Here is a 23,328-nt window from a genome sequence, read left to right on the forward strand (position 1 = left end):
ATGGAGTAATATAGCAGAGCTGTCTGCTGTGAGTTAATAGTATGTTAGCTTCATGTCTGGAACTTTCTCTTATAGATGTGCCAGGATTTGCTTCCAGCTGGTGTAGGTACTGTAGTTGTTCTGAGCAACATAACTTGGGTGCATTTAGATAAATCATTGTGCAGCTAACCCTCCCCATTTCTTTCTCAGATTTACACTTTGAGTATTCTTTCTCGTTCCCTCAGGGGTCTGTACAACCGTACTCTTGCCTTCATCTTTTTTTCTCTTCCTATATATCTCCCTTATGTGTCATCTTTCTGAAAGCTGCCTTCTTCAATTATACCAAGCTGCTTCTTTTTCATTTGTACCGTTCTTTTTTTTCCATCAGCCTGTCAAATCATCAACAAAATAATGCAAATAAGAAATCAAAAAAGTCTTATAGGTTGTGGTTTGGGATGAGATGATCTGAAATGCCATTTCCAGTTTTGTCACAGTTGCTTTGTGGGATTTAAAGCAAGTTACTTTCCCTTACTCTGTACTTGTTCCCTCTAAATAATGAGCTATAACACTTTGTAGTGAATATTCTTCACTTACAATGATAGTCATGGGAGCCCTTTCCTCTAATTTTGGCATATTTTGATCAGACACAGGTTCTACTTATTTACTTAAATCTCTTGCTACGATGTCTGTGCTTTTTTCTCTGGCTTGCACAGCACTGGTACATGAGTAAGGCTTCATAAATGTGAAATAATCAATTTGTCCATAATATTTACAGAAAAAAAAAAAGTATTCCTGATTTCCAGGATTCAAGGATGAGTGTTTCTTAATCATAATGTGGTTGTACTTATTTTACATGAGTTGCATTCCCTCAGAATAGGAGAGCTACAACCACCCCAACCTCCCATCCCCTGAAACTGATAATATGGCTTTAATTTTTCTTATCTCTGGTATAATTCTCTCTGAAAAACGAGGCCCTTTTCTATACTAGGTAGCATAAAAAGGTGATTGAAACTAGTTATATTTAAGAAGAAGATTTTAAAATGGCAAACTGAACGGGCTCCCACTGACCACTGGATTTTTTTCTGTTGCGGAGATGCTACCTATGGAGAGGTTCTGCTGTGATGAAAGATAAGCTTGTATCTTTTCATTAATTCTCCACTGTGCAGGCAAGTTAAGCTGCTGTCCCATGTGAATGTTTTTAATGATCTCTCTGGAGTGTTTGAAAGCTTTTGTCCCACTTGCATGATTCAGAGTGAAATGCACAAAATCCATCTTTGAGGCAACCCTGTCATTGTACCTTTGGTATATAACGTTTGTATTTGCATTTCTATTGTTCTTACATGCTGAGCTCCACCATACCCAAAGGAGAGCTTCTTACACTTCAGAGAAACCTTTTTAAGACAAATGTTTACTATAAGAAGTTAGCCTGAAGTACTTACAAGTCAAATATGAGAAATTTGTACTAAAATACAAGACTGTGAATATCAAATTGACTCTCTATTGTAATGACCAGCTACTATTTTCAAAATGCACCAGTGCGAAGTGTTATTTAGGGAGGTGCCAGTCTAGTTTTCATGACAACTAAAGCAGATTTTATACATTCAGTACAGTCATGTCTCAGTCAAGTAACCTAGAAATAAAATCTTGAGACTTCTGTTGAAGAAGTTTTTTGTTGTTTTTTTTTTGGCTTTTTTTTTTTTTTGTGGCTTCAGGGAAAACTGGTGAGAATAGCAATAGCAGTGAAATTCAAATGGTGCTAAAAGAAAAGGCATCTTCTGGTCAGACAAAGAACAGTAACTCTTAGCCAGTCATTTTCCAGTGGATTGGTCTCAAGAATTTAAGTGGCTCTTGGACACCCCTTACTGGGATTCTTTAGAATGAATTTTACTTTGACAAACCCTTAATTCCTATAATTAAGTTTCAATGTGTGGTTTTTGCAAATAGTCTTCTCTCTAGAGAACAGATGGGTATAAGCTTTAGAGATTTGGTTTCACAAAATATAACTGCCAGTGTTTTTTTGCTACTGTTCCAGCTGGCCCCAGAACATTCACATTGGTTCAGCTTTCTAACGTTTTGTTGTTTTTACTTTATCTCCACAGTTTTAACAGTGTGCGTCAAGGAACACACATTTTGTTCCGTGAGTTCAGCTTTGTCCAAGCTACCCCTCATAACAGAGCATCTTTTCTTCGGACCTTCTGGAGATGTTTCCGAACAGTGGGGAAAAACGGAGGCAAGTATTCCAGCATCTGCTGTTATCTTGTTACGTTGACATCAAAATTGTTAGCTAGGTATTAGTGCAATACAAATACTGACACTGCACACTGGCTGAATGTTCTAATGCTGTAAAAAGTGAAACATCATCACAGTAGCCTGTGGAATATTAAATTAGCATAGGGGCACCTTGTTGCCTGTGCTACTTCCATTACAGAACAGCATGTTGAGCAACAACAGATCGGAGGGAGGACATTTGTGGGCCTGTGCATGGGGATGCAAAGAAAAAAAAAGTGCTGGGCGTCAGTGGATGGGAGCGGGATAGCAGTTGTGGAGATACACTTCATACTCTGCATTCAAACTGGGAGCAACATATGCCAAGTGTTTTGACCATGAGCTCTGCAGGGGGTATGAGTTATAGTGGTGTTGGGCTATAGGGTGGTGAACGTGGGCACCTAAGCTGTGCCTGAGCTAGTCCTGGAACAGCTCCTAGATGACATTACAGGAACCTGATGACTACGGAACAGGGACCACTGACAGCTGTGTGACCTCTTCCCCAACCCCACCCACAAGGAAAAAGATTCAATGCCAAAATAACCATTCAGCTCCATACTATCTTGTCTAGCTATTCTTATGCTGCGCACAGTAGATTAGGTATTGGAGAACTGGCCGGAGTTCAAAATAAACTCATGTAACTACATGCAACTAAAATTAAGTTTCGGTTTGGTTTTTAGTTTAGAATTTTAAGCAAACATACTAAATGTTGCTGTACAAATATGAACTTTAGTGTTTATTTTTTTTGACTATGAGCCCCACTTGTTTCAAGCTATTCAGCCTCACTTCTTGTTGCAGGGAAGACTAGAGCCACCTTTGTAAATACAGATAAATACTCAACTTCTGGCTAAGCTTTGCAAGACTTCTGATTATGATGAACAGTTCCCAGGAGTATAAATAAGGAGATGACTTTTGACATATGCCATTTTAGATCCTTTGAAATTTGACAATTGTAGTTAAACATGACAAAATCTCTAATTAGCTACTGAAGTGACTAGATATGCTGTCTGTAACACCTTCTTGCCAGTGATAGTTCTGGTATGTTCTAAATCATTTATTTTGGTTCAGGGATAATACCTCTAAGATACCAGGTAAATTGTATGGTACTAATCTAATGAGTATGCAGTGAAGACATCTATAATGTAAGGTCAGATCTTGGTCAGGAAAGATAGAGTACAGATTCCTGGAACATGTTTCTGTAGTAGAGTTGAGAGATGACAGTGAAGAAGTCATCCACCAGAACTGCAGTTTGTCAGTGGTGAACCTTGTTAACAAAATGAGAAGAAGCTATGTGATGGAAGGTACCAATTGTTGTACTTCCAATGCAAGTTCTCACCAGTCTCTGTCTCTCTAACATCTGACTTTGCCAGATGATAGATACTTGGATTTGTTAGAAAGAACCAAAAAGTTTTGACTACATAATAAGTCAATACTCAGAGCGGTTTTATGTGAATATGGAGAAGGTATTGGACGAAAATGTAACCACCAAGGTACTTTGAAAGGAAAGGGAGAACCATAAGAACAAAAACTCGGGTGAATGCTATTATACTCTGGTTATGGTTTTAAAAGAGTTTAGGATATATTTTTTCTGACTTCAAAGTCCAGTGGCTTGTACTTCTTAGTCTAAGCAAATATGATATGTTTACCTGTATATTTATACATTGTTTATATATGTTTTCTTTTTAAGTTAATTAGAGGCAGAAATGCATCATGTCAGAGAAGTTGCTGACAAGATTTTCAGCCATTCAGTCCAACTTCTCTGGTTCTATGGCAGTAATTACAATCTGGAACCTTGTTTTTATTCATTTTAGTTTTACTTGCTCTGGGCTTCCTGTCCCTTGTGCATCATGTAACAGGCATTCATTTCTTAAAGGAATTTCCCTGTGTGTCTGCAATCAAAATATTTCTGCTACACTTGTGCATAAGAGAACTCAGTACATCCATGGGCTCTTAAGCACTAAACTCAATTTACTAAGAAGCAGCTGCCACCTAGCCTGTGCAAGGTGATGGATGAAAGATGATTGTTACCACTCTCAGGCATAGACTAGACTTGGATATATTTCTCTGAAATACGTTGTTCTTAGGGGAATGCAGGAAGGAATAATGTTACACAACAAATGACAGCAACCAGAAGCTAGTTTGGTGATCCAAACTACAAAATGTGTCTTGTTACAATAGAAAAAGTCAAACTAAGTGGTACCCAAAACAAGTAAGACTTTCAACTTGGAGCTTTCCTTAGAAGCATGGCTTGTGGGGTGTCTTCTAATTAGATTATTCCAGAAATCAGTTGTTTCTTTATGATAACTGAATGAGAATGCAAGACTGTATGTATGTATGAAAGAAACATAGTTATGAGTTTTCATGGAATCATAACTCTACACAAAGACAGTTTGTTGCTACAGCATGTCATTTTACATTGATACAATTAGGACAATTTTAACTTAATTATGTACAAGAGGTAGAAAAGTTAGAATCCTGTTCAGAAACTTTGTTTATGATAATTCTACACCATGCAACTGATGACAGGGCAAACAACCTGCCAGTTCTGGAATTAGAAGCAGTATTGCTCCAGATAACACTGGAATATAGCTTCTGAGAAGTGAATTAGTGTCTCTCTACATTTGGTGCACTATGTCAGGTGAATGGAAGGTTTTTGTTGTTGTTTATTCCTTTGCCATAAATGTATTTAGTGCCAGTCATCCCTTTCATTTACTTTTAGTTTCATTCCAGATTTGAATTTCTGTTTTAGAAGTGAGTGGATGGCTTTTTCTTAGTTTTCTCCATCTGCGGTGGGTACAAACTGCATAAATGCCAGCTCTGAGGATATAGATCAATGCAAACGAGAACTTGCATCAAAGTTTGCACTCTAGCTGGATAAAGCAAGGGACAATAAGATTAGACATGTACTATCTATGAGAGAATGCAATTCCTAAGTTTATAAAAACTCAATAAATAAATAAAAATTCCCCATTTTGAGAATTTAATTGGGATTTTAGAAAAGCAGACAATATTTCACAAATGAGTGAACTGATCAATTAATCTGGCTGCTAATTGCTCCTGCTCAATGCAGTGAAATTCTCCTTGTACAATTTACTATCACAGTATCACAGATTTCTAGGTTGGAAGAGACCTCAAGATCATCGAGTCCAACCTCCGACCTAACACTAAGTACTCCACTAAACCATATCGCTAAGCTCTACATCTAAACGTCTTTTAAAGACCTCCAGGGATGGTGACTCCACCACCTCCCTGGGCAGCCCGTTCCAATGCTTAATAACCCTTTCGGTAAAGAAGTACTTCCTAACATCCAACCTAAAACTCCCCTGTCGCAACTTCATCTACTACTTCATCTATAATTCTTGAAATAAGCATGTCTTGACTTGGGTGCACTTTGTTCACCCAAGCAGATGCATCTAGCTGTGAGTTCTCAAAGGGCCAATAAGAGAGAGATCTATCTGAACTCATAATCAGTGTATGTGCAGACCCCTATATACACTAACTGAAATGAACTAAAATTATTGTTTCTCTTGGCAGCCTGCAGATACCACTCTTCTGCTTAATTCTTTATCCTTTTGAATTAAGGGAATGTGTTTCTTCATGGAGAAATGAAGCAGCTTTTACATTAGTTTGTTTTTTTTTTTTTTATGTTAGCCCTAACACTTGATCAGTTCTAGTTACATTGCCATTCATACATTCTCTTGTTTGGAGACTGGATTTATTTTTCATTTTCTCTCCAAAGAGCAAGGAAACCTCACTAGCTTCACTACATGTGTTAGTAACATAACATACTTCAAAAAGTAAAGAAAATGTTTAGGAAAAGAAAAAGGAGGAGGATTTCAATTTGGCAATATAACGGATCTGGTTTTGACAGGGTTTCCCACTGTTTTTCAAAGCTTAGCAAAGTTCAGAGTTTTGTTTTCAAGTATGCATAAGCATATCTGGGATTCCATGCGCTGGGGAAAAAATACAATTGGGTTTATTTTAGAATGTGACCCAGTGTCAAGAAACTGGGGTGGACTTCACAAAATTTTTTCCATCTCATAAACGCTTACCGATGATACACAACACCCATGGAGGTGGTCAGAAGGACAGCCAGTTTCTGTGTTGAGAAACACAGAGCATAATGCTTGGTTAGAAACAGATTTCTCCCAGAGGAAGGCAAAATGACCAGAAGTCTTGTTTTCCCTCCTCTTATGCTTAAATTGACCTCTTGGAATCTAGCTGACCTGCTCTTTTGAATTGTCTGTTCCTCAGGACTCTTTAATTAAAACTGTGCTTTCTCAGTTTAAACAGCCCCTGCAGAGTTCTGCTGTGAAGCTTCATAAGGTCAACATATGCCTCTCCCAACCCCCATGGCTTTCATGTCTTTTTGGTTCTCTGTTTTTAATTAAAAAGATTTTTCCTTAAATGCTTTCCAGCCAATTAGAGAAATTTTGCACTGAGAAACTTGTTCCAGGCCTGATGTATTGAGAAGCAAACAGAAAGCTCAGTCAGGATCATTGGCACTTTTTTTCTAGAGACCCAGCTTTCTTTGGTGCTTTTCAACAGCTTTTCTTTTCTCTTTTTTTTTCTTTCTTTCTTTCTTTTTTTTTTTCTTTTTTAACAACCTTCAACTTAAAATTGCCTCCAGGAAAAATAGTTCCTGTCTGATACTTTAGATATAGTCTAGAATGGTTCAATAGCAGATACAGGATGTTATCCTTCCACGCAGGGGTGGTTGTCACTTTATTTAGATCCACACAGCACTGAAGCATAAAACTGATGCAGAAAGTATGTTAGAGTATATTGGCTAAGAATCCTTTTTGCAGGCTGTTACCTCCCCTTCAGACAAAGTACTGTTACTGCTTGTATTGAAATAAAATCTTCTATACTTATCTCGTTTCTTTCACGTGCATCACATGGTGTAGTGGCTTTGTTTCCGCACACTTGAATTAAGAAATTGAAAGTCTAACTACTTTTGGAGCTTCTGGAGAGAAGAATTATCACAAGCACGTATCTCTGTCAGGGAATGAGAAGAGTGATATGCGACTCTGACTAGGTCTTCTTGGGTTCACCGGGAAGGTTAGACTCCTTAGAAAAATTAAAGAAATACCATATCTGTATGATTCATGTAACTTGAAGATTGAGAAGGGCTAGAAGGAACACTTCTCCCAGCTCCTTTGAAAGATGCATTTTAATGCATTTCACTGACAAGTTTACTTTCTTGAGGTTCTGAAACCTCTTCCTTTGCTAGTGTCATCTTAACACTTCCACATTTAATTCCCTATATTAAACTCTTCCCTCTCTTTTTTTTTTTTACTCTCTCCCTCATAAGTTTTTATACTCCAATTATAGCTTAAGCAGTCCCTTATTTAGTGAGATGCATAGAATGATACAGTGATGATCAAGGCAAATGCAGAATCTACTGCCCTTTCCCTTTTGCTATTAAAACCAAATTAGATCTTTATATAATGTTATTGCAGGAAAGTTTTTTATTAATTGGTAAAGGCTTGTGGTATGTCCTAAAGATGATTAAGCTATGGATTTTAATATAGTGATCTCTGGAAGCTCATTCTGCAGTGAAATGGCCTTAGCTGAAATGATTGATCTCTAGCCTTTGTTCACTTGGTAGTTCCGTTGCCCTACAATTGTAGCTGTTACTACTTACAATTTATTGATGTAGCTGTCTCTGGAACCACTGATGACTCTGAAATATCAGTACAAAGGATTTCTGAAACTGAGGAGAAATAAGTAGAGGATTACGTTATAGAGATGGTGAGGTATATCTGCAATCATTGTAAGTTAAAACATCTGCTTTACACAGATGCAAAATGCACTGCAGTAATCACTTGTAGTAGTAGCAACACACAGGTTAGTGATCAAGTCTTCACCTAGCCTCTCCTTGAATTCAGTCTTTCCCTATGCAGTTTGTGAAGTTCAGTATAGTACACTAGAAGTCATCCTTATCTAATCTTCCCCCCCAATGTTGCATTTCCTTTTTAACTGTATCTTTGAACAATCAGCATCTCATCTTAATTTCCAAATTTTTTCTCAACTTTATAACTTCATATTCTAGGTCTCTCTAATAACACTTTTTCTGGATAAACAATAAATTTTCTGTGTTTTTTTTTAATACATTTTTCTGGCTATTTGTATCTTACAGTACTTCACTGGTTATGTCACTGGCAAATTAAATTAATATGTTCTTTATTTTTCATCCCAGTTAGAATGAAACATTTGAATGAGTTTGTGCACAGTGATCATTGTTGCATTCTGCTAAGCAATTATCCAAAATTCAACTGACAATCATTATTACCATTTGCTTTGCAGTCTTTTGGCAAGTTGCCCACCCCTATGACAGCATCCTTATTCAAACCAACTGAAATGGATTTTTTCAATTAAGTCGCTTAAGACTTTTTTAGGTTCCGTTATGGGCCTGGAGAATTGGTATTCCAAATTGTGGGGAAGTTCCCTGGAATAAAACTAGTTCTAAGTTGTGTGATCTGGGCTGGGATTCTGAACTCTCCATGTTTTTTATATTAAATGAACTTGGTCTCTATCTTTTGTCACTTGTGACAAATTTTGAGAGGTGATCTGCACACTATACATGCATAGGCAATTATCCAGCAGAAGGTCTTTGAAACATTGGCTTCATTAACTAGTATGTTTTATGGTGTTTCTCATCTATTCTTCAGCAGCAGAGATTCTAAAAGAAAGGAGGGGGGGAGATAGAGAAAGGAGATGAGCACCTTTTTTTTTTCCTCTTGATTCTTTATATTGTGACTTCTGCAAAGAGGTTGTAGGAAAACAAAAACCTCTGTGAAATCCACATCTGCTTTCAACCCACTGTTGGCTCTTAACCTGCCTTGAGATGTGAAAGTGCCTTAACTGAGAGAAGTGTTATCTTCATCCCTCTCACTGAACAATGAAACATTCCTCCCCAAGCTGCTTGTTTCCAGCATACATCTGTGCTGTATAATGCAGTGTTTATGTAGACAATCAAAACTCGAGGATGATGTTTCCATTCATACAGTTCAGCATTATCTCATGATACTAGCTTGGGACCTTAAAGTTGCAGAGTTGAATTTCTTTGTCAGCAGCCTGAGACGAGCTGTCTCTCAGCAGGTCAGTTGACATACGAGCAGTGCTGTGGTGCTGAGTCTGTGTAGCTCATTGCTGTGGAATAAATTCTGGAATGTGTGCTGAGCTACTTTGCAGTGTAGATGCAATCTGAGGAAGAGCAATATCAAGAGAGAACATGTACTCCTGTTCAGTGTGAACAGAATAAAGAACCTCATTTACACACACACAGTTAATTCTTCGAAGTGGCCTAGGTGCTAGCAGATGTTGTTATAAATGCAGGTGTATCTATATCTATCTATCTATTCAATACTGTCATCCAGCTGCTCTGAACCAGTCTTTTGTGCCTTTATTGTCCCAGATGCTGCTTATAGCTTTTCTCTCTGGTGTTCTTTTTATGCATAGTTTCCATCACTGTAAATTCCCTTCCTAGCTTTTGTAAGTTAACTCTATGGATTTACAGAATGTGCTCCTGACTCTAGAATGTACCATGACCTGTAGGATGAAGGAGGCCTGATCTCTATCTAAAAGGGGTTTGGTCTCTTTTTTGATTGTGAGCATGGACAACTACAGTCTCTCACTCTTGTTACTTTTCTTCCACAACTGGTTATGCTTCCCAAAAACTTTAAGTGCAGTTATTCTGGTGAAACAGGCTTGTTAATGCCACTTATTTCTTTTGGGAACAGATTTTTCCTTGTGGTGAAAAAGGACTGATATAAGCTGAATTTCTATTCCTGTAATAATGTTACTGAACTCTTCCAGCTAATCTTTTCCTACTAGGCGAGGTAATTAATGCCTACAAACTCATAATCTCTCAGGAAGTCCCTGCTCTGCATTTTGGTCTGAGGTCTTCCCTTCAGGATGTCCCTGTTTGACTGAAGGTGTGATGTTGAATTAGTTTAGCTAAACAGTGCAGCTGTGCCTAGGTGTAGGAGTTCTTACATCACCCTAAAGTTGTCTTACCTTACTAAACTTATGTAAGTCTGGTTTAAATCAGTATGATCATGAATAAAGGTGTTGTATATGATTTTAAAAAAAAATTCTGCTCTGTTATGCATCCTGTGAGAATTCTAGATGAATATCAGTAGAAGTGATCTGCATGCATGATTAGTACTTTGATATGCTACTACTACTTTGAAATGGCAGTAAGGTAGTACTGCGGAAATCCTGTAATCTGCAAATGAGTTATGAAATATAGTTGGTAACACTTATAAATGAAACTCGATCCATTTTGAATTTTTCATCAGCACATGATTCTGACATTGTACAGTGTGATATCTTCCTTCACAAGCTGATCTGAGAGTGATTTGCCTTCCGTGGTCTTACTAAGCACGAACCCCCTCACCTCTGATGGTACAATCCTTCCTTTTTGTAAATTGCAAAATATGGAACTGGGAAAAAAAAAGTGAGAAGTGAAATGACTTGTTCTATGATATACTTTTACCAAAATAAAATCCCTCCCTTTAATCCCTTTATTTCACTGTTATCTAGAACTGTATGGAATATTGCCTAGCTCAGTGAGGTGGATTTTCTTCATACAGATAGCTACATTTCATGATAAAAAAAAAAAAAAGCTAAACGTATTTTTTGTATTCGATACAAATAATCCCCCAAAATAAATAATGGGTGTTTAGTGTCTTTTTCAGTACACCATAAGGATAACTAACTGTAACTGATACTTCCAGAGCAATTTTCTGCTGTGCTGCTCACTGATGCTAAGGCTTCTCAACAGCATGTCTGTGCTGTAGGAAACTCTTTTCTGAATTTTCAATGTGTTTTAAGTGCTATCTAGAGACTGCCACAATAGGGTATTCTTCTCCAAATAACTCAAGATAGATACATGAATGAGGCCTGGGGCTTTATCACTGCTGCCTGGTGTATGTTTCCAAGGTGATTTCTGCCCTCACAAGGAAGATAGTAGAAAGAAGATTAAGTTTTGAAAAAGGAAATACGTTTTGGATATGATAAGAAAGGCGCTATTGGGTAGAAAACCCTGAACATAATCACAAAACTGTTTAGGTTGGAAGGAACCAAGCAGGGTCAGCTAGAGCATGTTGTCCATAACAGCGTCTAGTTGGGTTTTGAATGTTTCCACAAATGCAGACTTCATAATCTCCGTGAACAAACAGTTCCAGTGTTTGACCACCCTTAAACTCAGTGTGACCAAGAAATCCCTGTTAAACTAGAGCATCCAAACCCCATTGTTCTTTTATTCACTGAGATTTGAAGTAGGAAGTCTTTCTCTAGAAATAAAACCAGAGGGATTGCTAACAAACCAGGTGTGACTGTCAAAAACATAGCTTTCTCTTTCGTCTCCTTTTTATAAGGGTTTAAACATCTATGAAATTAGCCTCATCACAGCCTTCTTTGGTTCTTCTAGAACAAGTGCTGTTTTAGTTTCTCTCTGCAAGTATGACTTGGTTGTGGTTGTGTATATGATTGTTTTCTGTGTGTCTTTTCTCAGTATCTTGTAGGTGATTTCAACTATACTTGACAGAACAATAGGAATCGGATAAATCCCTGAAAGCTTCATGAAATGGTTGTTTAGGTATAAAGACAAAGACCTTAGAAATGCTTCAGGTGCAGGAAAAGCTTCAACAGAAGTTCACACCTTCCTTGGCTTTAATGTCAGTTTAGCCAAAACCCACAAATCTGTAGGAGAAAAGCTTTGTTAGTTCCAGTGCTCATAGAGCTACTTGTTAAAACTTGTCTTCTGAGGTTTTCCTTCATTAAAGTCTAGGCCCAGAAGCACTCAAAATTTACATCAGCTGACTTAATAAACTGGTATAAATTCCTCAGTAGAACTTGTGCATTATTTGTAATAGTAAAAATAACCTGCTGTTGCTTAAGAGAAGAAGCAGTGGTAAGGATTGGAGAGTACAAGGAGCTGAGTAGATAAACATAAAGGAAATCAAATGGTTGAAAAGAAATGGATTTTTTTTGTTGGTGATGGTGGTGGAAAGCGCACGTACGTCAGGTTCCAAAGCTTTACTAGTGTTCATTTTTGTAGAAGGAGGAGGGAAGTCAGGAAAGGTGATATTATACTAAAGGGCATTTCAGCCTTTCCCCTTTTTGTTCTATAGAACTGTAGGACAAATTTTCGTTCTGAACTATATTCATCCCTTCCTCTATTCAGTCCTTTACCTGCCCATTTTTTATCATTTATTATCATCTTGCTGTCCTTCTGAGTTTATCTGTGTTTGATCACCTGTTTCTCAAATATGTTTCCTTCTAGACCTGGTATCTGGTTATCTATTACTGTTTTTCTTCCTACTCTTCGTACCAGCGTTGAGTTATCACAAATTGCAAGTTCTCATCCACTTTCCAGTCAAATTTCCTTTACATAATTCCCAGAATAACTTACACATTATCTGCAAGGAAGTCAAGCTGTTAGTGCTTTTGGTGTGATGCTGTTTCTGCATCACTGTCTTCTGTCAGACCAAAAGCTTTTTCTTTATTTTTTCTTTCTCCACTCTCCATTCAGCTAATAAATATTTCTTCGATTCTGCCAGCAATGGCAGAGGGATTACTGTACTGTGCAAAGCTACAATGCAAAGCAGAGACTAGACAGCATGATTTGGATAATGAACATTTAATATTGCAGCTACTTCCTGAAAGAATTTTAATTTTTCTGTCCACTCTGATTGGAAAATTTTTATAATCCTTGAAGTGAGTGAGCTAGTGCAGTTGTCCTTAAAGAGCTGTGAAGTGTTTCATTGCTTTCTTTTGTGATAGACAGAACCTCAAATGCGATGTCTTAATTTAAAAACAGTGAATAATGATGATACTTCTCTATACCTCCTGTCTGAGTATCTATGTTTTACAGATGTCAAGGAATGAAGCCTCCCCAAACTCTTGACAATACTATTTTCACTTTACAGCTGCAGGAAGTGAGACAGGGAAATGAAGTGACTAGGTGAAGTTCACATAGTTGGAGGTAAAATCAAGATCTCTGAACTTTTGGTGTTACTTATTCCATTTTATATGCTAAAATTGTTTTTGTTATGGACATAGGCTTCTTTTACCATGAGACAAGTAGGAAAAACATAACTATTACTATGAAGCAATGTTGTTTAAATAAATTATTTTTAAAAGCTGGTTTCTATTTAATTTGTAACAGTTTTGAGTGATCATTGGGTTACTGACAATAGTATACCACAGTGCATGGCCTGCATGCAGTCATAGGATGTACTTTTTAGTTCTTCTCAGGTTGGATATTATAACCCCCTTCACTGTTTGCTTTTCAAGTCAAAATCTTTGGAGCAAAATAGAAGTCATTTAGCTAACAAGTGTTGTCATATTCATCTCTATTGTAGAACCAAATGCTTAGTACCTCTTTCACAGTCCTGGTAATCTCATGTGCATGTACCTTGGCTCAGAAGCATTCTGGTGTTTTTCTGGTAACTTTGTCACTTAAAAAGCAAATCCCCTTGTATAGAAGTTGCTAGCTTCTAATGTAAAATTGGCAAGAGATTTCCTGTTTTGAAGGAGCTCAAAATAGAAACTACTTTGTATGCTGGAGTATCTCCTTTATTCATCTTCCATCATTATAAATTCAGAATATTTTCCTTTTATACAGAGGTTTCAGTATTTTGTTGTTTCTCCATAACTTCAAAGGATTAACTAGTATAGTCATGTTCAAACACGTTGTTCTTCAAGGGACCACCTTATAAAATAGTATACTGTTCTATCCCCTTAGGTCCAGACTGCTGGGTGAATTGCACATTGTGTCTAGTGAAAGATTTCCTGAGCACATCTGTTCTGTGAAGAACCGTTGTCTGAGTTCTTCTGTTTAAGTCCTAGAGAGGAGAAGCCTAGAACTTGAGCTGGCTCTGTTATACTTTGTTATTTATCTGGAAATACAGGTTTATGAGCTGAGCTTTGGATCTCAAACCCAACAAAGTGAGATTTTGGCACTGGCTCTAACAAGTCTGCACTGAAAAGTTGTGCATGTGCACTTGAGTAACCAAAGCTGAAGAATACCTGCTGGAGCTGCATCTGTTACTTTCAACCTTTTAGAACTAAAGGAATAAATATATAATAATAAAAATAAAAAAGGACATAAATTGGTGAAGAGGGTTCTTAATCTGTTAGTCTTGGCATAGACTGCATAAGGAAGACCTGTGTGAAGGTCACCAGGAAGAAAAAAGAGGAAAACACTTTTGGAAAGCTGGACTTCATGTGCAGGATATACAGAGTAATTTGGGTTGGGAGCAACCTCTGTGGCTCACCTGGGTCAGTGCCTTCCTCTGAGCAGGCCCAGGTCTCTCCCTAGCTGAGTTTTGAGCATCCTCAATCCTGGAGATGCCTCTCTGAGTAAACTGTCCCAGTGTTTGACTACTCTGGTTGTGATTTTTCTCCCCCCTAACATCTGATTAGAATTTCCCTTGTCCCATGAGAATACAAGAGAATTCTCCAATGGGAATTGATGCACAAACTAGAAATTGAGTTTCCATAGTCGTCTTTTATAGCTAACAGAGAAGGGGTGATCTGAACAGCAGCTTTGAACAGTTCAGGTGGGATCTTGACATGAATCTTTATTTATTGATTATATTAGGAGTTTATGTAGAGCAGCCTTAGAGGTTCTAAGTTTGGCCCCTGAGGTCCAAATGTATGGACAGCATAAGCATTACCCTTCCACTCCAATTTCACTTATGTGCCATTTCCCAGAGGAGTACACTAAACCCTTAGCAAAAGGCACCTTTTTGATGATGCTGTTTCATTTCAGTTTGTCATTCACTGTTCTGTAGTACCCATAAATAAACCTTTTAGGAAAGTGTTTGATTCCAAAATGCTTTTCTTCTCTTATAAATCTTCCACAGCTTTTGTATCTCAAGTATCTGCTAGGTAAGGGAAAGAAAATTAATATCATATTGAATCTTATTAGACTAGGGGAGTTAAGAAACAAATCCACAGTCACTGAAATCAAATTTATGATCTCTTGAAGTATTTCTTTTGGAATCCTATCTAAGACGTCTTGGAGATCTAATGTTACAGGTGAAAAAAATCTAGTGAAATGCTACCCGCTTCTCTGAAAGTGAACACTGACAGCTTTAGCAGATGAAGAAATTAAAGATGGCATTTCAGGGAAGCTTTTTTTTTTTTTTTAGCATAGATGATAGCTACCGTAAACTTTATCCATTCTTTCTTTTGCCTTTATCTGCCAGAGGATTGTATCTGCAATATCCTTCTACATACACAGAGTCTGGATATTTGTTTTGCAAGAACTTATGCTGATTTCAAATGAAATAGTTTAGTTCATGTGTACTTGTATTATTTTAGATTATAGAAGTGGAGTAGATATATGTAAAGCAAATCTGTAGGTAAATATCTGATATTGAATAGTGTGACAGTGTTTTTTGTTGACACCAAGTGTAAGATGTAAGCATTTTCCTTCCTTCCCTGTTCTTCTCATTGTACATAATCTGATGGAGCAACAGTGGGACAAGCAAAAGAAGCGCAAACTGGCAACTCCTGAATCCTAATCCTATTAGGCTGTGTCCTGGGCAGATCACTTAACCTCAGTGCACTTCTGTTTTCCTATTTATAACCTGGACTTCCACCTGTTGAATCAGACTAAGTAGTCTGGACATAAGAGTTTTGGCTAGATAAGTAAAACTGAGAGTACTTAGAAGTCTGTATAGATCAAGTTTGACAGCATCAAGGCTTTTATGAACTCTCATTTGTTTTGTTAGTATTAAGCAGTTAATTTTCAACAGAGGAGCATGCAAACTTCATTGCTTCTTCCTTTTGCTAAAATAATAACTCTTTAAATACACAAAGAATGAGTAAAGCGGTGTAAGCATTTGACATTTAAAAACTTTAATATCAGTCTTCCTTCTCATCTTCCCCTCTGCCTCCCCCTACTCTTGCCATTCCCCAACTCAGACTCTGAAGTTTTTTCCTATGGGAATTTTTCTGGTTTTTAACGGCTCTTTGGATGATAGTAAAATAAGTTCTGAAAGAAGGAAGAAAATACTTTTTGATAGTTAGAATAGGATTTCAAGAGCTGTATCTATTCATGCAAAAACTAACTAAACCTGCAGAAAGGAAATATGAAAGTGGCAGCTTTGTTTGTTGTGGTTTGGTTGCAGACAACTATCACACACAACATGCACAATCATCTTCTTGAACTCTTACAGACCCAGCATATTTTCAACAGAGATGAAGTAGACCAATGTTTTTTAGCCAGAAAGTTGAAATTTGTTTCCTTGCCTTGATGCTTTTCTTGATGTATCTGTATTTGAGCATTTATTAAATGGCTATTAAAAAATTAGGTATTGGTGAAATACATCTGATACTTAATTTGTGTGTGTTTGTATAATTGTATTTCTGACTGTTAAGAACAGAACGGTGGCTTATGACTACCCTGCAGAGCACAGACCTCAATGTTCAATCACCTCTAAGGAATGGCTGTAAGGTATTTTGAGAAGAGGCTTAGGTAAGTGTTGAGGTAATCTCTTATTTTAAACATCCTCAGAATACTGCATATTTGCTTGCTAGTAATTTAACTCTCATTAGAAAATTATTTATATGACTTATAAGGTCATTTGCAGGCAACATTGCAAAAGGAATTTACATAACCTCTACAGTTACACAGCAATGATCAATCTGTAACTGGAGTGTAGTTGTAAGTAACTGTAGAGGAGTCTGAACCATCAGCACGTTAACTGTGTCATCTTACACAGATGTACGTTCCTTACAGCCTAATCTGTGTGGAACCTCATTGTTCATGTTATAGCCAGAAGTTAGTCTAAAATCTTATTTTCAGACTATAGTACGTTTTTGAGGGAATATAAGCAAAGATAAATAATTACAGGATGAAATAGCTTGTATTTCTGTAGAAGAGAGGATTTATAGAAAACAAAGAGTTTTCTTCAAAATACTGAGTTTTCAAGTTTACTGAGTTATCTAGGAATGATTCATCTACTTGTTAGGAACCTCATACAGATAATTTCGGGCTTGAAATAGCTTCAAGGTAAGGTCAGTTATGATGGATATTATTCACCTGGAGCCCTGAAGAGAATTTTGCATTGTTTGCCATCTGTGATGGTTTTGAGGAGAAACAAAACCAACCAACCAAAAGCAACAACACTGAGAAATAACTGGAAGTTATAACTCACAAAAAATACTTTAGATTTAGCCTCTTAGATGAGCTCACATCTGCGGTAGTTGGAAGTGCAGTACAGAATGTCTGGGGACTTGAATAAAGCTAGAGTGGCCTGTGGACTGCTGATTTTTCTCCAAAAGGTTTTTTTTTTTTTCTCTTAAACTGTGGGATTAGACAGATATAGTCAGTATAGTGTTCTGTCCTTTCACTACTTCTTTACTGATTTTTAATAGGTTATTTTTAACTTGGATTACTTTAATAATCAGATTTATGACACATCCCCTAAAACAATTGATTCGGCAAACAAAAAGAGCCATGAACTGTGACAGGAGCATGTGGAAGTGATAAATGGTCAAATTTACTATCAAAAAAATAGATACCCACTGTATACCCACTAATAGACCTCCGCTGTACAACTCGAGACCTACCTGATGAAATATACATACTTTTGTTCTACTGATGTTATATGTGTTTGAGTTTATTCTTGTTAGAACTGTAAACATGATCATCTCCAATTCTTGGCTACAAGAATTTAAACAACAAAAAAATCTGTTTGTATGAAATTTTATACCTGTCTATAGCCTTGATGCCTGTGTACCTTAATGTAACAGCAGGTAGCAAAATATAAATGTGATTCTCATTTAAAGCTTTAAAAAATATTATCCAATTATCTTAACCAACATACTCTATCTCTCCTTCCCATGATAGTTCTAAATTAAAACTGGCTGACAACTCCCCTCCCCCTAATAGAGTAGGTTAAGTAGCTTATGATGGATGTCTGAAATATAATTAGCTTGCTCATTATAAAGATGAGTGTAGTAGAAAGTAAGGAAGTTTGGGTATAAGTGGCAGTAAATGTCATTGACTAATTAGTAATGCTGAAATGAAAATTAATAAGGTGTGGGGTGGGAACCCTTGTGTGGTGCTTCACAAGCTGGACTTTAGGTTGGCTATTAATATGGATGAGCTTTCTTTTATTTTACAGTCTTTCTCCTAAAGCCGCTAGGTAAAGAACAGTGCATACACATACTTTTCTTGAATCTTTACAGCGGATCAGAATCAACTGGGTGAATGGGAATGAGCTGGAAATCAACTGGGTGACGTTTTGCAAAATTCCCTTTAGGCTTTAACTGCACTACCTCTGATTCCACTAGCGTTAATATCTTAAAATGCTCAGCAGCACTGAAATTCATTGCATAGTTTGTTCTCCTGTTTCTGCATATGTAACTATGTTATTTTTCCACTTATAGTAGTGTACAGGAAAGTTACCGAAGACACATGTTCTGCAGTTTTAGCCTAGTGTGGAAGTTACTTCTCCAAGAAATCCTTTGGTTCTCTTATTTTACAATTTTAGTGTGTGATTTTCATGTCTGAATGCTTAAAAAAAAAAAAGCATCACTGAACAGATGCATTCTCCTAAAGCAGAGTGCAATCCCTTTGCTTCTCAGTAGCATCAAGTGATGTGGAAAGGGACAAATGCATCGCTGTGGATTGATAGGAACTTGGAATACAACAAAAGAGAGTCAAACTACTTCATTGTTGCTTTCTTGTTTGTTTGTTGGAAGAGTTTCAAAATTCTTAATTATGTTAGGTTTTTGCTTGCTGAGAAGTCCCAAGCCCAACATAGTTTATCCGAATCAAAGGTCAGTTTGAAGAAGCTGCCAGTAACTACGTTATCTTTGTAGGCTTTGTCCATAATAGAAATGAAGGTGTAGTAGTAGAGATATTTTCCTTTTTTTCGGGGGTGGGAGAAAGTATGGTACATCGCATTATTTCTTAAAGCAGCCACCTTCAATTATAAATACATAAGCAGGTTAGAGGACAGGGGAAGACCTGTTCCCTGGCATTTTCTGACAATTAAGTATCTAAGTGTGTACCTTTTGATGATGGAATAGCTTAATATCTGTGTGTGAGTTGAAACATCTAAATCAGTGGCAGCTGGGTCTTCTCCCAGTGAAATTGCAGGCATTCTTCTCATATCATACTATCCTCTTGCATTCCCTTTCATTGGCTTCAGTCCCTCTCTGAAATCTTCTGTTTCAAGGGCAGAGTCTGCCAAGGGTGAGTTGGCAAGAAAAGCAGATTCTCCTTCTCTTTGAAGAGCTGGTGTCACTCATTAGCATGTGAGAAGGCTGGTTGTAAATAAACAATGAGTTATGTGGAGTTCTGTATAGTATTCTAGTAAAGTATACAAGGACATGCAGCTCCAGGAGAAGGTAAGGTAGATATACCACTATTATTTAGGAACAACTGATCCCAGCATCTAGTGATACGCTTGCCAGTTTATCCCAGGAGCCTTATCGTAACTAGAACAACTGATACTGTCTTTGTCTTAGCATTACCTCTAGTGTTTTTCTGAGTTAATTGTAACAGGTGAAAGTACCAAGAAAATGCATGCACATATCCTGTGGAGTTGTCCAATATTAAGTGTTATCACCTGTAAGGCATTTTTAGGATCCCTCGCTGTATCTTTAATACAAACAAAGGGAACATACAAGACTGCTCCACCATGCAGTGTGAATGGGTTGCCCAGAGCAAGATGGAATTCTGCAAGTTGAAACCTGTTATTTTAGGGATTGTACCTTTGTTACCTTGAAAGCAACATAATTCATCTTTCCTCACAAACAAACAGTTTTAAACCGGCTTCAAAACCAGACTAGCGTGCTTCATGTGGCTATGAAACATTCATCGTAGGTTTATCCTAATTTGCAGTGGAAAAAGCTTCAGCTCAGTACTTAAGGATAACCCAGTGATGCAGTTCCTTGTGGTAAGAGCTATACAGGGAAGAGAAACCTAGTCCGGTCATATGCCTAGGATAAATCACAAACTGAAGTTGTTGTCTTCTCTGAATGCATCTGAGATTCTACTAATACCTTAATTAAAGCGGCAGTTCCATGTCAGCATAACCCGATCTAATTGCTGGCTAGCTAGATAGTGCCTTCGCACATCCTTCTTATGCCAGCCCCAGCACTTGTCCCTTCTTGTACTGGTCTGTCTCAGCATGCTAAACTGGCAGAAAGCTATGTAGTATTTGCTCTGGTTGAGGTAGTTTCTGTCAGCAGAGCACACTGAACTGCGCCACTGCAAGGTCACACGCAAGGTGGGCTGCAGAGGGTGGCACCACAGCTGAACTCAAACCAGCACTTTATAAATGCCGTAATTCCCATTTGGACAGACCTGGCCCTAAAGTGCAGGTCATATTGCTTTGTGTTGACACTTGGCCCAGTCTAATTAGATAATACAATGCAATATGCTAGTATTTCATTTTAAAACCTCTTTTAGAGAGTAAGACACTCGTAGAGTTTACAGCCAGAAAGTACCATTAGGCCATGTAGCCTGACCTGTATAGCACATCATTAAACTTCACTTAGTAACACCAGTATCGAGCCAAAACGCTTTTGTGTGACTGAAAAATCATTTGCATATCTTCCAGAAGGGCATTCAGGTTTGATTAAGTCATGTGGTACTGAAGGGGCCGAAGGCCCCTGGGAAAAATAGCAGCAGGAAGCAGTCAGCTGGTGGAGCTGCCAGAGCAATTAGGCTGGCCTGCGGCCCGGTCCCCATGAAGCACCAAGTTTTCATGGGAAGGAGGGCTGCTGGAAATAGCTTGCTCTCAGACACCTCGTGCCCGGTGTGTTCGAACATGCTTTAACACGTGGTCAGGAGGCCCGAGTGATGCGCAGCGGTTCTGCACACACGTGGTTGGGTGGCTCCGGGGCACGCTCTGCTCTCTGCTGCTGAGAAGGACGTGGCTTTTATGGGCTGATGGTGGAAACAGAAGGTCCAGGTGAGAAAGAAACCCTCCTAGTGGAAGAGGAAGGTTGTCAGTGTTGGTTTTTTTTTGATAACTTTGGTTTTGTAAGAGGGCTGGATTTACTAAGATTTACTTGGCTTTGAACTGAAAAATATCAGGACCTAGTAAAGTCAAAACCCTGAGCACTGCAGTATGATCTCAACTTGTGGCAGTCTCTAACAATGTGATTATCTTCACCTTAGATATATACATATGAGAAGTTTATGAAAATTATGTTCTCTTAAATACTTGAATCCCATGTTGAAGCCAATGTCTTAGCTGCCTTTTCAATAAGCCAAGTAAATTATCTATCACCTTGAACCTCTGTGTCTAAGGTGTATTTTGAAAGCACTTTTTTTTTTTTGCAGCTGTTTTGACACCTTTTCAGTTCTCACCATCATTTTTGAGTTGTGAGTATTTCAGACCGGCCAAACGCTGGTAACTCAGCCTCTCTAATTGACATTACTGTGCTTACTCATCTGAAGACAATTACCCTCTGAGTTGCATTGTTCTGAGCATTCATGTTCGCCTTCCTCTCCATTGTCTTTATAGAAGCTTTTTACCTAGGTGGAGCCCTCTGCATTCTTTGTGTCTAATTATAGTATTTCATACATGATGGTACTCTAAGCTAGGTGTAAGCAAACTCTGTCAATGTTTTTTTTTCTTTTTTGTTACTACTCTTTCCTCAAATTTTTGATATTTCAACAGTTGCTATATGGCTTGCAAATTAATTTTTGTTCTGTTGTAGGCCATTAATTAAAAAAGTTCTTCAGAGTGTAGAACTGTGATGGTATTCTTGGGGTCCCAGATGAAATACACCATCTAAGTGGTGATTCCTCATCCTCATTTTGAGATACAACAGTTATTCTGTTAAAGTATCCTTTTATAGCATTCACATTTTCTAAATACAGCACTACTTAGTATAGTGCAGTATCTCTCAAAGCTTGTTATTTGATGCTTTTTTACATCTAGGATTTTATTCCCATTTGAAAAGATAATTCACCAAGATTATTTTTTTCATAGTTGATAGCTATTGCTAGGTTCACTGGAAGAAGTCCAGTGTTTCCTGTTCGAATGTTTTCTTTGAGAGTTCTGTTGAGCTGGCCATGGTACAAATATTTAGGTCATCTTGTGTCAGTACTGTAGGCCCTGTTTTGACCCCATCTTTGCACTAAGCTCTGCATGCTCCTGTTGGGTAAGCACTTCAGTCAGAATAAACCGCTGATCTTATAATTTTAAGTGCTAATAGAAATTTAACTGTCTTAGTTCTACAAAATTTCCCAGGTGTTGTAGACTTTGAAAATCAATTCTCCACAGTGCTGAGAGCTTCTCAGCCAACTCACTTCAAATTCTGACAAATTATGAACATCTGTTTTTAATTTCTTAATATGTTAAGTACCACTTCACTACTGACATCTTCCCAAGTCATCACTGAAATGGAAAATGTTTGCATTGCACAGAAAAAGAAGGATGATATGTATTATATTAAATACAGCACACACTTCTTCTGAATACTCGTTTATCCCCTTCCCTCCCTCCCCAGAGCAAAATGTCAAGAGCACTGTCATTACCACAGTTTTCTCCTGATATACATATCATTATCTTTTTGTCCCCTTATTTTTCCCCCTCTTTCATTTTGTTTCTCTTTTCAATTATCTCCAAAGTCGTGGCTTCTCACTATTATTCATTGCTGTCAGCAGAGCCTTTTTTTATTTTGTATGATTTATTTTTATACTGCTTGGGAGTCCAAGAAAGACATCTATGCCAAAACTACGTCAGTTTTATTTGAATCATCCAATTGAAATATACCAGAAAAGTAGCTAAAATATTATCAGTGTTTTGGCACTTAATCTCTCCTATTATCTGAATTTCATTTTCTGTACACTGTGCACCTTTTGGAAAATAAATAAAATGACATTTTATTCAAATAAAATATAACAAAAAAATTAATATGTTGGCACTACTACATTGGCACAATGAAATTTTTATGAAGTAGGCAAGAACAACAGACTTTACAAAGAAACTAGGAAAAACTTAATATTACAATGCTTAAGAATAGTGTTTGCATAATGAAGGATGTGGTCATATAACTTATATGGACTTGAAGATAAAGTTTTCTGTT

General features: G+C 37.5%; 1 protein-coding gene across 5 annotated transcripts in view; it reads left to right on the plus strand.

Annotated features, from left to right (window-relative positions):
• CSTPP1 (centriolar satellite-associated tubulin polyglutamylase complex regulator 1) overlaps positions 1–23,328 on the plus strand; it is a 116,484-nt gene that overhangs the window by 24,368 nt on the left and 68,788 nt on the right. For all 5 annotated transcript variants that reach the window (XR_013952100.1, XR_013952101.1, XR_013952102.1 and 2 more), the window contains exon 3: positions 2,079–2,209. Coding sequence is in view for 2 of the 5 variants with exons in the window: in XM_080594701.1 (XP_080450827.1) it covers positions 2,079–2,209 (131 nt within the window). In the remaining 3 variants the exon portion in view is untranslated. The remainder of the gene's footprint in view (positions 1–2,078; positions 2,210–23,328) is intronic.

The sequence above is a fragment of the Anser brachyrhynchus genome (assembly GCF_964034855.1).
Source record: "Anser brachyrhynchus genome assembly, chromosome: 5".
NCBI lineage: Eukaryota > Metazoa > Chordata > Aves > Anseriformes > Anatidae > Anser > Anser brachyrhynchus.